This window comes from Acanthopagrus latus, chromosome 15, assembly GCF_904848185.1.
Source record: "Acanthopagrus latus isolate v.2019 chromosome 15, fAcaLat1.1, whole genome shotgun sequence".
In the NCBI taxonomy this organism is placed as follows: Eukaryota; Metazoa; Chordata; class Actinopteri; order Spariformes; family Sparidae; genus Acanthopagrus; species Acanthopagrus latus.
Window position 1 is genome coordinate 1749515 of NC_051053.1, and position 18331 is coordinate 1767845.

Genomic DNA, 18331 nt, shown 5'->3' on the forward strand with positions numbered 1-18331 from the left:
CTGTAGTGATACCACGAGTGAACTGCTGGCAGAGCTGCTTTATCTGTGTCTTACCAAAGTCCCACCACTGTTGTATGTTAGTGAAGGCAGGCCTACTCTCCCTGTGGGATTTCCAAAAAAACTTAAAAGCAGTTCTAAAAGCCTGGTCATCTAAAAGGGCCGTGTTAAAATGCCAATAGGCGCTCTTTAAACGAATGATGATAAAAACATGACAGGAGACTAAAAAGTGATCACTAAAACCCACAGGCTGAATACAACACCTCTCAAAATATTCAAGTGGTGTTTAAAACAATAAAAGTGGTCCAGTCTGGCCAGAGATAAAACCCCCTCCCTTCAATGTTCTTTCTTTTCTGGGATATTTTGAGGAGATCTTCATCTGACATATCCTCCTCCATCATTGGTGGATCTCCCCCCGGAGCCACAGCAGCAGCAGCAGCACCGGGTGGATCTCCCCTGGAGCCGCAGCAGCAGCAGCAGCACCGGGTGGATCTCCCCCGGAGCCGCAGCAGCAGCAGCAGCACCGGGTGGATCTCCCCCCGGAGCAGCCCGCCGCGCTCCGCAATCCCTCGGGCAATCCTTCTTCAAAACGAGCGGTCCTCCGGGAGACAAGGGTGCAGGGATCGTCTACAACTGTTAGTTGGGACAAATGTGCTTTGCCATAATTTGGGGGGAATTTTCAGTGGAATAATATTCATTTACTTCACTGAGATTTACTGTAGTGTCACCAAAATCACTCCGCATATCAATGGTCTCCTGCTGCCGGCAATGTTTCGTTTATTAGTTATTGATCCCGGAAGTTCGAATCTGTGAATATATTTCCAACTTTACCGAACTTAGTGGAGCGACTTGAACCTTTATGAGTTATAAATCCATTAACATACCTTATCTTGCCACAAAGCTTCAGCTTCCTCCAGATATTGACTTTATTGTGACTTTGCTGTTGTAAACATTGCTGTTCCTACTAACAGTCACAGTAGCAGTCACAGTAGTCATTTCTTTGTTTTCTCACATTGTTAGATGTGTAGCCTGTATTTCTAGTTTGCACTTGCCCTCCAATAAATAGCCAAATAATAAACTAGTGTTTCATTGCAATCTTCAGTATTTACTAGGGATGTAACAATATACAGAATTTCACAATATCATGTTTAAAAAATGTGATACCAGTGTAGGACTGTTATGACATCAACCAGTATATCATGTGAGTATATTGCTCACAGAGCTCATATCAGTATAAATGCATTCTCTATCTCTCCTTGTCATTGTATTGTTCTGTTTGTACAGCAAAGAAGAAAGGAAAAAGTAAGGAAAAAAGGACAATGCTTCTTGGCAATTGTTAGATCCCGAGCTTCACCCCTGTCCAGGAGGTACTCGACCAGCTCTCCGTTTAAAGGGTTAGATCCCTAAACCTACAAGAGGTTGCTTAAAACTGGCAATTTAAATAAGGATTGCTTAAGCTGGTGGTGAGGAGACTCGCCTAGCTTCTAACTGCCTGAATCCAAACGTCTGCCCTGCTTCCTCTGGTTTGGCACCTGACATGAAGCCCTTGAGTCAGATTCAGCCACCAGCCATGACTGTTAACAGCAGCGCTCCTCTAAATGATCTGTGCACTTGGTATGGTGCTAGGTTGGATTTTAAGGGCTTTTGGTAAACCCTAAGGGAAGGTTTCAATTTGGTTGGCTAGAGTAACCTTTAAGAACCTTTAACATATTAAGCACACTTAACGCCTGACTTTTACGTCCAATCAAAGAGACATGAAATCAATGTCCACAACTTTAACTTCAACTATATCATGTAGGTTTTATTGCATAGATTTTAGCAATGGCAAAGCATACAGCGCAATACTTGTTTCAGTTACTATCAATCATTATCAAAAATACTTATTGATAAATCATGATACTTTAGATAACCAATTAATCTAAAAGAGCTGAGGCCTGATTAGAAATACTTACATTTGGGTGAGATGGAGAGGGTCAGGTCTTTCCATGGCTAGACTTTCCCTTCCTGCTGAAAGTCCAAGTCCTTGAGGCAAATCACCACCCTGGCCAAGGTCTCGTAACTTCCTCAAAGTCCAAACTTCACTCCAGCAGAGTGAACAAAAGTACTCCAGTATCCAAATTGTAATCCACAGCATGTTGGCAGAAATGGTTAATGCGTTGTGCTCTTAATTCCTTGGTCTGTTTCTGTGGAAGATTTCTTGAAGTCCTTTCTGCGATGTTGAGGCTGCTCACATTCTCCGTCTCAGGTGTTTCTTCAAGGCTTGAGTGAGTGGAAGAAGGAACTTCAGTCTGTGCTCCTCAGGTTATACACACTCTTGCTTCGGACACTAGCTTGGTTTTGTGTCCTTATTAGGACATTTTTTTCAGCATCTCTCCATTCACTGGTTGATAACCCCTTGATTAAGATTTCATAACGCTTCTCTTTTGCTTTGGACGGTGGCTCAGTTTTATGTCTTTATTAGGACATTTTCCCACCATCTCTGCGTTCAATGACTAATAGCCTCTTGATGACTGCTGACTATTTCATAATGATCTAGCACGCTTCTGTCATGGTGTGTGCTCGTGCCCAAAGTGTGAGCAGATTTTGACACTTGCTATTGGCCTCATATTGACCAGATCAGTTCTTTAACACTTTCACATGACCTCAGCTCCACAGTGTTTCCTTAGCAATTTTCATTAGCTCTCTAAACTTGAATACATTATGGTTAAACCTTACACTTCCTTTAACTTTGTAACGTTAATACTTATTCAAGAATGATGATCAGAGACAGAATGACAGACAGAGCCTTGAGTGTAACACTTGCGCTTTTCCACAGACACACTGTGTTGCTATATCCTCTTCACTTCCGATTTCAACATACATTAATGTAATGGTTTAACACTTTCCAATGAATTTATGGAAAACACAATGCCGCAGCCAAAGTTTTGATATATTGCAGAATCATTTCAGGACTATGTATATTGTCCCTTTCTTGCATTTGTGTCTGGCAGGAGTGAATGTATCCCAACCTTCCTGACACTGTCTTCATGTATGTGTACATACTGGTATTTATATTAGACAGGAGTAAATGGATCTCAACTATTTTGACACAACAAATCATATATCATATATATATTGTCACCACGGCGGCACGCAGCAGTGCAGGAGCTTTTCTAGCTCCCGGAGCTAATATTGTAAACGTTATTGTTAATAATGTCACAGTATGAAAAACCTTAACCTGCAGTAAAGCTAGGCTTTTGGAGCTAAATACCAACCAGCCAGCTACATCGGAACTAAAGCGCAACTCTGCAGATTACAGCTATTATGTGCATCGGAGTGGAGGCACAGACTTCACCACTTCAGGGAGAAGTGGAGGCGGTGTTCGAGGAAACAGAAGAGGGGCAAGAGAGCTGGGGTGCTAGCCAAGCTTAAGGCTAGTGCCAGCAGACCTGCCATCCCATCACTCTTTCTAGCCAATGTGCATGCGCTGGACAACAAGATGGACTTATTAAGGCTGAGACTACGCTAAAAGGAAATGAAGGACTGTTGTGTAACTGTGTTGACAAAGACCTGGCTTAGCAACGGCATGCCAGACTTTGCTTTCCAACTTGATGACCGGATGTTCTTCCGCTTGGATCATGATCAGCTGTCAGGAAAAACAACAGGAGGAGGAATCTGCATCTATGTGAACAAAGGTTGGTGCACAAACTGTTTGCTGGTCGGAAGACATTGCTCTGAGGCAGTGGAGTATTTGATTATCAAATGCTGGCCACACTACCTGCTGCACGAATTCACAGCCGTTGTCATAGCTGCAGCATACATTCCTCCAGACGCTAATGCCAATGCTGCCCTGAACGAGCTACATGAAGCTATTAACTTGCTCCAAAACAAATACCCGGAGGCTCTGTATGTGGCTGCTAGAGACTTCAACCATGTGAACTTGCAAGTCACTCTCCCCACGTTTCATCAGCATGTCACTATTGCCACCAGAGATGACAATACACTCGACAAAGTGTATAGTAACAGACAAGGGACGTACAGAGCTGACCCCCACCCCCACCTTGGTGCCTCCAACCACATCTCAATCATGTTGGTCCCAGCATACTGCCCTGTGACTAAGAGAATGACAGCCACACAGAAAACCATCACTGTGTGACCTGCTGAAGCTGTCCCAATGCTCAAGGACTGCTTTGAAACCACAGACTGGCAGATGTTTAAAGAGGTAGCTACAGAGGGCAATACAGTTAACTTGGAGGAGTATTCAGAATCAGTCCTGGCCTACATTGCGAAGTGTGTGGAGGATGTCACTACTACCAAAACCATCACCATCTCTCCTCACCAGAAGCCACGGCTCAATGCAGAAGTGCACCGTCTTCTGAGAATAAGGGATGCTGCTGCTGCAAGCAGGGGATGCAGAGGCACTCAGAGCCGCTCAACAGAGCCTTACAGTGGGAGTCAAGAGACCAAAGTCCATCTATGCTCAAAAGATATGGGGTCATTTCTTATCTAATGACCCACACGACATGTGGAAGGGCATTAAGAGCATCACAGACTACAACATGAAGAGTGCAGAATGCTCTTCTGATCCATCACTACCCAATGCTCTCAACATCTTTTATGCTTGTTTCGAGTCTTCAAATACCAATACCATCGCCAGGTTCAAAATCTCACCTGATGACTCCCCTCTCAGTATAACATCAGCTGAGGTAAGGAAGATGCTGCAGAAAATAAACCCCCGAAAAGCTGTAGGCCCTGATGGAGTTCCAGGTAGGACCCTCAAGGACTGTGCACACCAGCTCTCATCAGTCATGGCAGACATTTTTAACATCTCACTGTCACAGGCCAACGTTCCAACATGCCTCAAGACATCTACCATTGTCCCTGTGCCAAAGGCCTCCACAGTGTCTTGTCTCAATGACTATCGTCCAATCGCTCTCACCCCTAATGTGATGAAATGTTTTGAGAGGTTGGTTATGGCTAACATTAAAAAGTCCATCAATATAACAATTGACTCCCACCAGTATGCTTACAGGCCAAACCGCTCCGCAGCTGACGCCATCGCTGCCTTAATACACTCATCCATCACACACCTGGAGAAGAAGAACTCCTATGTGAGGCTGCTGTTCTTGGATTTCACCTCTGCCTTCAGCACCATCATACCACAGACACAAGTGAATTAACTGTCAACTCTTGGACTAGCCCCATCACTCTGCAACTGGGTTCTGGACTGCCTGACAAATAGACCCCAGTCTGTACGGATTAATAACACAATATCCTCCACCATCATCCTCAACACTGGCTCCCCTCAGGGCTGCGTCCTCAGTCCGCTGCTCTACACCCTGCTCACTCATGACTGCAGAGCACACTGTGACAGTAACCTCATAGTGAAGTTTGCAGACGATATAGCTGTGGTGGGGCTTATCACCAACGGAGATGAGTCAGCATACAGGCAGGAGGTGGATAGACTTGGACAGTGGTGCAGGGAAAACAACCTTACACTCAACAACAGCAAAACAAAAGAGATGATAGTGGACTTCCAAAAGAACAGCACTGCTGCTCCTCCTCCTCTTCACATCAACGGCACAGCTGTGGAGGTGGTCCCTAGCATTAAGTACCTTGGTGTACACCTCTCCAACACGCTTACCTGGCGTGAAAACACTATGAGCCTTGTCAAAAAGGCTCATCAGCGCCTGTATGTTCTGAGGAAGTTGAAGGGGGCGGGGCTGAACTCAAACATCCTCAGCTCCTTCTACAGATGTGTGGTGGAGAGTGTACTGACCTCCTGCATCACAGTCTGGTACTGCAGCTGCACCGAGGCAGAGAAGAAGGCACTGCAGAGGGTAGTAAAGTCTGCACAAAAGACCACCGGATGCAGCTTTCCACCCCTCTTGAACATCTTCATCAGCCGTTGTACTGACAGAGCTACTTGCTTCATGCGAGACCCTACCCACCCTACACATGGACTGTTTTGCCCCCTCCCCTCAGGCAGGAGACTGTGCAGCATCCGTGCAGCTTCTTCCCAGATGCTGTCAGGCTGCTTAACAGCTCAACAATGCTGCACCCCTGAATGCTGCATGGCTTAAATGTCCATTCCCTTATTGGCACTTTATGAGGTTGCACTTAAGTTATTGGCTATGAGTAAATCTTAGTCTTAGTAACCCTAACTCGACTACTTCTCCAAACGTACCTCATAATAGTGGTCAAATGGATGAAAGTGACCAAACAGTCTGTGACAGTCACAACTGTATGGAAACTTTTAATTTTAACTATCATTGTAGTTGTCATTTTGGAATTCAGGCTCTGCCACTGAGCAAGTTGGGAATGATCCCATGCTGACTTAATGCCATGGTTTGACAATTACTTTCCTTGTTTCTGCAGCTGAAGGGGCCGATGGATCACAGTCACTTTGACTTCTTTCCTCCTGACACTGAGGAGCCTCCTGATGAGCTGTCTGGCTGGGATAAAGATTTCTGAGGACTGTGATTATATTGAATCCAAGCACCATCAGTGGACCTGGATCTGAAGCTGCTGTGGGTTAGCATGCTAACTCCTAAAACGTGCCTCTGGTTTTTCATTCTCACAGCGGCTTACCATCCAGATGGAGCACATCACTGTTATATGACTGAGACTAACAGGTAATATGCTGTGAGTACAGTAATGTTCATCCTTTTTTTTTGCTACACTTTACTACACATTGTCATCATTTTTTACTGTTGTCTTGTTTCCTCCTTATTGTTTAATCACACTAATAATAACTGAAAAACCTTTGGTTTCAAATCTCTGACTCCACCCTCAATGAGGGTGTTGAAAGAACCTGGAACCTGCATTTATATCATGTTCTAAGCAATACCTGCATTTAGGATTTATGTGAGGACAAAGTACTGTTTCAGTGTATTTTCTTTTGCCTCAGCAGACGTTTTGGTGTCTAATATTGTTCATCTCAAGTTTTTTCATTGCAGTAACTTGCTATTCAGAGAATACAAATATTGTCCATTTCTGTTCCATAGGCAGATGCATTTTAATGTGGTCATCTCCCCCACCCATTCTGAAGCTTTATTTAATCCAAAGACATTGCCGATCAGTTTGGTTAATCAAATACGGTTAAGTCCAGAAATATTTGGACAGTGACACAATTATCAAACTGAAGTGCAGACTTTCAGCATTAATTTGAGGGTATTTACATCAAAATTGGAGGAAGGGTTTAAGAATGCAAAAATGTTCATACATGGTTCCATCATTTCAAGGGACCTAAAGTAATTGGACAATTGAATCAAAAGTTGTTTCAGGAGTTGGTGAGAGCTCTTCCCTCATCATTTCATCATCAAATAAGCAGATAGAAGGTCTGGAGTTAATTTCGGGTGTGGCAATTTCGTTTAGAAGCTGTTGCTGCAAATTTACAACATGCAGTTAAAGGTGCTCTTAATGCAAGTGAAACACGCCATCCTTAGGCTGAGAAACAAGACAAAATCCATCAGAGAGATAGCAGAAACATTAGGAGTGGCAAAATCAACAGTTTGGTACATTATGAGAAAAAAAGAATGCACTGGTGTGCTGGGCAATACAAAAATGCCCAGACATCCACTGAAGACCACAGCAGTTGATTGCTGGATCTTTTCCATGGTAAAAAAGAACCCCTTCACAATGTCAATTGTTGTCTTTGGTCAGCCTGTTGTAATGCTAGTTTAGTGTAGACCTTTTATGTAATCCACTGTCCTCCAGAGAACAAAAAATATCCAACATGTTATTAAATATTACAGTCCATTTTTAAAACTCAATACTTATGTATGAAGGAAGATGGTAAATCCTGCTTCAGTTCAAAGATGGCCTCTGGCTAATAAGAGTATGGATAAGAGAAATATAAAATGCTAATGATTAACCTGAGTATATTTAATATAATGTTCTACTCACTGAACTATGTAGCAGTGAACTTCAGTTATATGGTCTGCTGCTATTTATTATTATCATTATTTTATTTATTTATTTTTTGTTTTTTATTTTTTTTTTACTTCAGGTAGCTTGCTGTTTCTTGTTGCATCCCTGAGCTGTGACAACTGATACAATTTTGCAACTGATATAACATCTTGCCTTTTGCCTGCCTACCATTATACATGCTGCACTGGGTGTAATGACCCAGTATATTTTTTCGTCCCAGAGCAAAGAAAAATGTTCAGTCTGTTCAAAGTTGAAATTCTGCAACAGAGGACTCTGAGTGTCTGTTGGGCTGTTGGGATATTTGTCATTCCCTCAGTAAAGAGGGTAGTATGGTGGGGAAGTAACAATTAATAATAAGCATTGACACATTCCTTAGACGAGGTTTTAGGTCAGTCTTATCACCACAAACTTAAAAGGTAAAATTTACAGTTTATCATTACTTTAAAAGTCTATCAGATACCCAATGTGGAAAGCAAATAAGTAAATGTACTCAACACATAGTTCTACCCCCTTAGGTATACGCTATTTCAAGCATAATGCATCATCAACATCCATTTATCCATATTCTTTTTATTGAAATCATCTCTGATATGTATTTTCTGAGTTTCCCTGATATAGCAGCTCAATTCTAATTCTTCAGGCTAAAAGGTGCTCCCTCCTTTAAAAAGCTATAACATGTTTTAGTGTATTGGTTGATTTAGTCATTTTGGCTGTGTCTTTGTACGTCTTGTAACTGTTTTATTATCTAAAAGTTTCAATAAAATTGTTATTGAAAAAAAAAGCTATAACGTGTATTTGTATTAGGCTAAAAACAGGCTGCTTTATGAACTCATGCAAAGCAACTATGTCTTAAAAGCATCTGACACTGCCTTACTCTTGTTCAATGTGGGCATAACTTTTGCTAATAATACTTTTATACTTTTTTTACACTTATTTTAGTAATGCTTAAATTGCAAAGCTTTTTTAGCAGTTTTAAAATCTGTTTTTTAAACATGTTTCACCACAGCATAGAGGGTTGCAACAAATTCAGACTACTATGCAGCCTTTCATCACACCTTTAACCTAAATATCTAAAATGCTATGATGGAGCCTAAAATGGCCCAAAATATGATAAACAAGGAAACCAAAACGAAATAATAAATCTAATTAACATTTTCAGTTATTGTTATGCCATTTCCCAGGGTACATTTCTGCTGTGTGGCCAGGCTTTGCACACGTGCAATGTATAGTCTGGTATCTCTGGTCGCTAATTATTTCAATAATTATTTTCAGAAAAAAAAAACAACAAAAAACATAGTTTCCATAAGTAGTCCAAGATTCTTATACTGCTGAACTAAATACTACCTAGACTACTTGCATGCATAATATGAAGTACTTTTATTGTGTACTTTTCAAGTAATACTTCAAGTCAAACTCCTTAACAGAAAACAAGATAAAGTATTTTCCCCCAAATTTGATGTAGAAATGCACTTGTAACCAAGTATCATTAGACTGTGGTATTGCTCCCTTTTTGTTAAGTAAAAGATCAGAGTATTTCCTCCAACAGTGTGCAAATCTGAAACTTGGATTCATGAGTAGGTCTTTTTCCAGTCATAACAACTCCCAAAGCATATAAGGCCATGGATCCAACTTGAGAAGTGAGCTGACTATCAGCCAGCAGATGTTGACTATGGTTGACTAGGAGCAGAAGAGAACAGTTGAGATAGATGTGCCAATTTTCACTGACAGTAACATCAGGAAGACGGAGCACAAAAAGACTGAGAAGTACCAGGAGTTGAAGGAACAAACTGAAAAGATGTAGAAGGTGAGGACCAAAAAGGTCCCGCTGGTGATAGGAGCTGTGCCACCCAAACTGGGAGAGTAGCTCTAGCAGTTTCCAGCTCCAGCATCAGGGGTTTGTGCAGAACCCTCAAATTCAAGCTTTTACATTCATAATGTGCCAGTAATAACATATACTTTTAAATAATTTTGTAAATCTATCACTATAAAATCATTAGCTTTTATTAATAATGATTTCACAACATGACAGTGCAATGTAAATGTTTGATGACTTCTACTCATGAATCCAAGTTTCAGATTTGCACAGTGTTGGAGGAAATACTCCAGTCTTATATTTAAAAAAAAAAAAAGAGAGAAGAAGCAAAACCACAGTCTAATAATACTCCATTACAAGTTCATTTCTACATCAAATTTAGCCGAAATAACTTATTATTGCTCTCTGTTAAGGATTTTGACACAGGATTACTCAAAAAGAACACAGCAAAAGTACTTAATATTACTCATGCAAGTAGTCTAGGAAGTACTAAGTTAAGTAGTATAGGAATCATGGACTCCTTTTGGAAAATGCATTTTTTTATTCTACATCAAAGTTGGGCGAAATATCCTTAATCTTGTCCTCTGTTAAGGATTTTGACATGTTTACTCGAAAAGTATACAGTAAAAGTCCTTCATATTATGCCTGCAAGTAGTATAGGAAGTACTAAGTTCAGCGGTATATGAATCTTGGACTACTTTGTACAATGTAATAAAACAATACAACAATGTAATAGAGCTACCGTTACCTCCATCACCTCACAGACCCTGTATTATCCTAACATTACTACCTGCTTCCCGGCTGTACTCCACTGTCCCTGTCAGTCAGCCTGCATCTCTGGCTGCTCCTCTCCTGCCCGCTGCTGCTGTCTTCACCTTCAACCTGCTGTTGCTGGATCATTGCTGTCTCAGAGGATGTGGAGGCTACAGCAGCCGCTCCAGCAAACATGTCTGTGAGTTTAGCACATTTTGCAGCATCTACAGTGAGATTCTTCTCTTAGCACCCGCACCCAATTTCTTTCTCTTTGGATGCTCCATGTTGACGCTCCTGGTGCTTAACACTTTGACACTAGCAGAAGTTACAGGACACAGCGCAGGGAGGGGTGGGGCTGCTGTCGTACTATATCCTGATTGGTTCAGTCCACTGTCTATAATGAAGATGGACCGATGGGCTATTGCCTGGTAAGGCAGATAGCCAGTCTATGCCTGATAACATCTGAACACTTATTTCTTCACATTCTGTAGATAATTTAGTTCATTTGAAAAAAAAAAAAAAGAAACAGGAATTGTAACATGTTGCATTTTTTAATGTCCTATAAGTCAAAAAAAAGTTAATTCCCAACACTTCAAATACTGACGCTTTGGTGAAGCAACCATCCCAACCTACCATACCAAAGAGTCAGCATTTGACAAGTTAGGAATGAGACTAAAAGTTTAACTGTTCTTACAAATAGGACCTTTAAAGGGACACCACCACCAATTTTACATGCAAAGCTGAGTTTACCAGTCACAATCAGTATCACTCACTATGTGAAAACAGTTCGCCTCAGCAACTCTGGGGAGCCTGTCAAGTCCAAGAAAATAACCATGAATCTGTAATGATATCTAATTTTGAACACAAGTCTACATTACAGACGGGGGCATGAAGTTTGAAAACCCCTCGGAGCTGAACATGTTAATACATAACACACACATTGACTCTGACTATGGACTAAACATCAAGATCATTGATTATTTCCATGACTACTTTATACTTCACTTCACTCCATTTTGAAGACAAGCGAACAAGATGGAAACTCAAAAAAGGGGAGAGGGGAATTCTGGGAAACTAGTTTTTGGCAGGTTTGACTGAGTGTTGGCCTGTCATGCCACTGCTATAAACTGCTGGAGTAAGCATTCTCAGCCAGAGTTAACCTCTCTGTCTCATTTTGTCTTGCTCTACCACATTATGGAACACAACAGGTTCATAGGAACGACATCAGAACCTCCCCACTGACTGCCTGCTCCATAGAAAGGTTACAATCATAAAGTTCCATCCTGAACACATCTGATGATGAATGATTAGCAATAGCAGTGCCAGTGTAGACAGTTATGATGCACCTATGATGAATGTATGAGTCAGATATAATTGATCTAGTATAAATACTGATGTTATTTTTGCTTCTGGGTTTAGTGATAAAGGCAGAAATTGCGGCACTCAGTGGTCACAGCGATTTACTACAATACTACTGTATTAATCTCAGTTACTTTCAGTTCATATAAATAAAGGCCATGGATGTGTCTCTGTCACTGTACGACGGAGTATTAGGGCCAGACTAAGAAAAAAAGTTGTTTTTTTTTTAAATTACGACAATAAAGTCATAATATTACGAGAATAAAGTACTAATTTTATGAGAATTCTTACAAAAAAAGCCCTGTGTTAAAATGAGGAATGTTGAGCATCTTGTTAAGTTGTACGCTGGTATCGGTTTCACAAATAAGGAAATACTTAATCTTCTGGCACATCAGCATCAAATTATCATCAGCATCAGGACTTTGAAGCGATTGTGCAAACGACTGTGTCTATTTCGAAGAATTTCAAAGAGGTTTCGTTGTTTCTCAGGAAACATTGAGGATGATCATCAAGATTTTGGATCAAGAGGGAGTGGAACTCCGGCGAGCACAGCGTCTCCAACGTCGGTAGAACAACAACTGCAGACAAGCCACCCTCCACTCCGAAATCCCTATTCAACCTAGCCGCCAGTTAATTTGCAGTGCCTGTATTTATACGATATTACGGTAATGCAGTGCCAGAACAGAATTCAAAATAAAAGCAGACACTTAGAAGGCAGTCTGCAAGTTCACACAAATACAATCAATCAGCCAGTCTGTTAATTGATTAATTGATTATTTACTGAATTCATATCACCATCCTTATTGTGATCACACTGAAGCCTCAGAAGATGGGGGCCATGACATTTCATCTGTGTGTATAATTAGTCCAACATAAAATTAAACACAATAGCTGCAGTTTCGGATGAGGAATTTTCAAAATAAAAGCCCACTTAATAGTCAAATATTTTCAATACTTCCCTCAAATTCAGATCCACATTAAGAGGAAACTGCAAGTTTCCACAGACTCATTTGACTTCAGACTGATAGAACTCAACCTCAGAGACTCACTCAGGTAATTCCCGGAGGTTCTGATTTGGATTTTCAAAATTAAAGCCCTGTAAAATGTGACTTTTGATGATATTTTCCTTTGATTTCAGATTTATTTAAAAAGAAAACTACCTGTTTCCACAGACTCGTTTCACTTCAGATTGATTTGGTGTTGCGCGAGCAGGGGGAAAGTTTCCAAGTGAGTATAGGAGGCTTTCGCCAGTGAGCAGAGCAGGGGAAAGTATTGCGAGCAGACTCTGCACATGCTCGAGCTGTTTTTCTCCTGGCAGGCCACAATATTGCTCCAGGGGGCAGAGATGCAGGATAAAAAATAGCTTGCGAGTTCATGGAAAAGCGCTTGGGAAAAAAATGCGTGTGCAGATTTGTGTGGGCATTGAGACGCGATTTACAGCAGTATTCTATGCCCATATATAATCCATGTTTTCCACAGTATTCATGTACAGGCATGGACTGGGCATCCGGCATACAGGGCAATGCCTGCGGTCAAATCCAGTTACTGTGGGCAAATTTATTCAAAAAAGTATATTATAAATCATTTTTATCAACCGCAACAGCCCATTGGTTGATTTTCTTGAAGGACATTGGGCTAATCCAATGAAATCTCTCTGCCCTCCTCTTTTTTATACCAAGTGTATAATTTAGACGGGAAGGCCCAACAGCCCATTTTCAATATAGACAGAAGACTGAACCAATCAGGATATAGTACGACAGCGGCCTCACCCCTCCCTGTGCTGTGTCCTGTAACTTCTGCTAGTTTCAAAGTGTTCAGCGCGAGGGAGTGGCAACATGGAGCAACCATAGTTGCTTTGCATGAGTTCATAAAGCAGTCCTGTTTTTAGCCTGATACAAATGCATGTTATAGCTATTTAAAGGAGGGAGCACCTTTTAACCTGAAGAATTAGAATTGAGCTGCTATATCAGGGAAACTCAGAAAATACATATCAGAGATGAGTTCAATAAAAAGGTTAAAAGAATCAATTGAACTACACAGAGCAGACAAGGATTTTGATGATACATTATGCTTGAAATAGAGTATACCTAAGGAGGTAGAACTATGTGTTTAGTTGTGTACTTATTTGTTTTCCACAATGGGTATCTGATAGACTTCTGAAGTAATGATAAACTGTAAGTTTCCAATGAGCCTAAAGGCAAAAAGTTAATGTTTTTTTTTTTTTTTCGGTTGTGCTCCACTAATTATGAGCGGCTGGACTAAGACAAAAATGCCAGGGCCAAGTTTTTGTCCCAGTCCACCCCTGTTCATGTACAGAATCAACACTCTCATTGTCCTTCACATGCTGCAACAGCATCCCTCATAGAGTCCTCTCCTTTAACCTCTCAAGTTCCTCTCTCTTCATAGTAACCTTGTTTTTCTTCTTCCCTGTTTCTTCTCCAGTTTTGGATCGCGTGTGTTTCTTCATGGTGTCTTCTCCCTTATCTTGGCCTGATCTGAGGAGGACACAAAGGGGCTGTCTCTTCACTTTCATGATGAACTCTGGAAGACACATGGACAGTAAATTACATTAGAGTCTAACTCAGTCTAGAAGTATGGCCCCAGTGATCTATCAGCATTTACATCCACACCTGCACCCAAGGCTCAAGTCCTGTTTCATATGTAAAGTCAGTGCTGACAGTTTCCATCCATCCATCCATCTTCTACCGCTTTTGCTGACAGTTTATTTTCTTTTATTATTAATTCACCCTCCAAACACACTATAAAATGAGTCAGCAGTTTCCACACAAACTTGTGGAATCCATGTAGTTTGAGTGCATTAATGCAGAAGAGGGACAAACTTTTTACTGAGATATTCTGATGTTCATGGACATTTAGCAAAGATTCAACTTTTTACTCAAATTCTGAAGCTCATATTATCACTGGATGACATGTTCCTTTATTACCAGGGAAACACACACAGTAATTTTTGCTTTCTGTTTTACTCAATGTCATGAACACCACCCTGCTGCCCTACATCCACACACACACTCACAGGAAAGAAAAAAAAATGGTCTCCACTACCTAGATCTTTACTGTTGTTAAGAAAAGTCCAATTTGCTCTGGCGGCCTAAGGCAATCATGGAGTTCCTGTTTCTGCCAGCAGGCTCTACTGGTCCCAGATCAGGCCTGTACAGAAGAAGAGACTGTCATTACTGAGAGCTACTGGCTGTTGGAAGTATTTATCCCTCAGTTTGCATTATGGCAGCTCAGCCTGGGAGCTTGAGAAAACATTCATTGTTTACATGCTCAGAAGCTCTGCAGCAGGGCAGCACGCATGTCTTGCAGGAGGATGGTATTCTTTCTAATGAATCCTGGATAGCAGCCATATCTTGCTAGGCCTCAACTTCAGTTCACAGGGGAATTCTCCCACTTCCACAGGCATACCTCAGGCCTGACTCTCCCACCCTCCCTCCCTCCCAAGCCCTCCACCTCCTGTCAGATTCCTGTGCAGTACAACCTCTCAAATAAAGAAAAGCTACAGTTCATCCACATTCAGAGCCCTTCTTTCAAAGGAAAAACTGAAGCTAATAGCTCATTTTATCTCCAGTTACAAGGAACCTGTCACAGTCTTCTTTCTGCCCAAATACACTGAAGCTGTTACCACACTAAAAATGCTTTTCCTTCCCCTTGTTCTGGCTGTTATTCACTGCAGGCAAATAGCTTGCATTCTTTCTGTCTTTTAGGTTTTGTGAACACAAACCAGGGAAATGAGTGCAGCTTCTTTTTTGAAGGTTTTGAGCTAGTGCCATTTCAACCCAAAACAACAATATATCACCACAAAAACAAATGACACCTTTTAGGCTGTGTCAGAGTTTTCAGAAACAAATGATTAATCTAAAGGAAAGAGTAAACAGGATGATTTTCTTTATGAATTTTACCACAAAATTATTTCATTGAAATAATCACAGTGGACAACATGCTTGACTTCCTAAGCCCAAGCAGCCACAGATTATTGTGATTCTCTTCTGTTGCAGTGATCTTGTTCTTGTTAAGTGGAAAGTCTTCATGGCATGGGACAATGCACACTGAACTATATATTTTCTCAACAGTGTAATATATTGTGGCATCACCAGGGGGCAGGTGGTAGAGGGCTGCTACATTCCCCTTCAGGCTTGGCTGCAGCTTAACAAAATGGCCGCAGCACACACTACGCTTCCCAGCAGGCCTCACTCCTCTGACAGGTGTAGGTTTTTAGGCCACCCAATTAAGGGAGAGGGAAGTAGAACAAGGGAGAACAGAAGGCAGAGAGCAGCTGTGCTTTGAGGAGAAAGGAGCTGAATGGCAACGGATGGGACAACAACAGCATCAAGGAAAGTGCTTTCAGAGAAAAGGGGGGAAGACGGAAACTTTGTTGGGGTGAAGGAGGAGTTAAAGGGCCCTCCCCCTCCTTCGGGAGGTGTTTTTAGTTGGACTTTCATGGGATGTCTGTGTGGAAGAATAAACCGTCTGCATTGATTCTTCTGGTTTTAGCTAGTTTTTTCAGTTTTTGCATTGCTCCAGCCTAACCTGTCTGGATTACCTCTCATGACCTCACAATATATATATTTAAAGTAAAAATACATTAGAATCACCAGAATCATCTCTGTCAGTGAGGTGTTTGTTTTAAACAAAGATACTATTTTACTACAGAGCAATTCATTCACATTCAAAATAATTCATTGAATGAGAGTGGAATGAAAATGGTAGACATCCAAAACAATGAGGCTCTTGTAGAGCCGAACATCTCATATTAATGTTTGTCAAAAATGTCTTAATTGAAAAGAAAATGCTCATGTAAAAATAACTACTTAATTAAAGAAAATTGGAGCAATTGCAAAAAAAAAAAAAAGAATTGATAAAACAACCACTGGTAGCTGAAGAAATTACTCCAGAACATTTGCATGAATATAAAGTCAAACATGGTGTGGTGAAAAATGTCAGTTAGTATTTGCCAGAGCCCAAGATGACGTCTTTGAATGTCTTGTTTTGTCTACAACTCAAAAATATTCAGTTCCCTGTCACAGTGGAGGATCGAAAAATAATCACTTTTAAGAGGCTGAAATCCGAGAATGGGATATTTTTTTTCCTTATTCAAACTGATTAATTGATTATCGAAGTAGTTGGTGAATAATTTAATAGTTGACATCTAATTGATTCATGAATCAGTCATTGACTGTGTCCCAATTCAGGGTCTGCATCCTTCAGAGGCCGCAATTGAAGGCCAATTATGTCACAACACTGCGCAAAGGCTGTCCCAATTCAAAGGCTCCTCCGAATGCAGCCTTCTTTTCCCTCGTCCTAGAGGACACACCGCCACAATCGAAACAAACTAAAGAAATGATGGCCACCTCAAGTGGTGCAGATCTCACATTTAAATGTAAGTATTGGGTCTATTCTCAGTTTTTACTAATTTGAGTGACAAATGCCAGATATGTTAAACTTGAAGGGACCTTGAAACCTCAAAATATCAGTTAAAATGTGATGCTGGTAATGCTCAGCATGATGCCTTTAGAAGTAAAGCCTTAAGAACCTTTACTTTTAAATGTTAGATGTTCAGATGTTGACATATCTTATTGTAACTGTGGAGACATTATAGACTAGTTTTACTTATACATACATAGATGAACAAATTTAGATCATGCTGTGATCTCTGCTTTATTTCCAGACTGTAAGACTATAAAGTCTAGTTAAACATTTGAATAAAGAGCTAAGACTGTGGTTATCCTTATGATGGTTATATTTCTTTGCTGTATTAGAACTCTTTTGTCTGTTGACATAACATAAAACATCTTTAACATTTCATTTTGTTTTAGGGAGCAAACAGAGAGCTTCATCACTTTGTTCACAGGGCAAAACATTGCACCACAGTTGGATGGAAGTAAGGCAATAATAAATGATGAATAAATGATATGTCATGTGTCAGTCCTGATGTCACTTTTTGTAAATCTTTGCAGCCCTGTGTTAATATGATCTTGTGTTGACCTTTTCTCTCGCTTCTCTCTGTGTTCAGAACAGTTCTGGAAACAGTCGGCCTGCAGGGGAAGGTCGAGCCCAGCAGGCCAGAAACAAGTGGGGCCATTTAAAGAACCAGTACAAAGTAGCTGCAGGTTTGAATGATGATGTGGAATCTAAATTATATTTGTTTTAGCCATGCAAGCTAATATATAATTTGCTGAAAACTGCGCTTCCCAAGGATTGCTTATATCCAGATACAGGAGAGGGGGTCAGTGGGAGGCTAATGGGTCCTGGTTTGTCCTCATGGATGAGGTGTTAGGACCTTCCACTGCCCCCTGTCCTAACTGCCATCACCTGAGGACACACCAGGGCCAAGTGACCAGGAGGAGAGCCAGCCAGGGCCGAGAAGGAAGAGGAGGAGGGAGGATGAAGGAGGACGTGAGGCTGCAGAGAGGATGGAGAGACTCTTCTTTCTGCTTCAGAGGACAATCCTTACATTATTTCTGTTGTTATTTAGTTAAT

The 18331-nt window shown here is 41.0% G+C and overlaps 3 protein-coding genes across 7 annotated transcripts in view; 2 read left to right on the plus strand and 1 right to left on the minus strand.

Moving 5' to 3' along the window:
* LOC119033457 (cGMP-dependent protein kinase 2) overlaps positions 1-14861 on the plus strand; it is an 85743-nt gene extending 70882 nt beyond the window's left edge. Inside the window, exons 20-21 of one of the 3 annotated variants that reach the window (XR_005079250.1) lie at positions 6355-6611; positions 14276-14861. Coding sequence is in view for 2 of the 3 variants with exons in the window: in XM_037123568.1 (XP_036979463.1) it covers positions 6355-6450 (96 nt within the window). In the remaining variant the exon portion in view is untranslated. Of the gene's footprint in view, positions 1-6354; positions 9229-14275 lie in introns of those variants that run through there. The other 2 variants (XM_037123568.1, XM_037123569.1) reach the window with 2 other exon arrangements.
* The window catches only part of si:ch211-250c4.3 (uncharacterized protein LOC100535981 homolog), an 18119-nt gene continuing 14039 nt past the window's right edge, over positions 14252-18331 (minus strand). Inside the window, exons 7-8 of the mRNA XM_037124745.1 lie at positions 14897-15001; positions 14252-14374 (exon numbers count right to left, since the gene is read on the minus strand). Of these exons, the coding sequence (XP_036980640.1) occupies positions 14914-15001 (88 nt within the window). The 3' untranslated portion in view covers positions 14252-14374; positions 14897-14913. The remainder of the gene's footprint in view (positions 14375-14896; positions 15002-18331) is intronic.
* LOC119033462 overlaps positions 16127-18331 on the plus strand; it is a 2544-nt gene continuing 339 nt past the window's right edge. The window contains exons 1-5 of one of the 3 annotated variants that reach the window (XM_037123594.1): positions 16127-16185; positions 17044-17231; positions 17668-17732; positions 17865-17961; positions 18048-18331. The exon at positions 18048-18331 is cut by the window's right edge and continues 339 nt beyond it. In XM_037123594.1, the coding sequence (XP_036979489.1) occupies positions 16154-16185; positions 17044-17231; positions 17668-17732; positions 17865-17961; positions 18048-18331 (666 nt within the window). In that variant the 5' untranslated portion in view covers positions 16127-16153. The remainder of the gene's footprint in view (positions 16186-17043; positions 17232-17667; positions 17733-17864; positions 17962-18047) is intronic. The other 2 variants (XM_037123596.1, XM_037123595.1) reach the window with 2 other exon arrangements.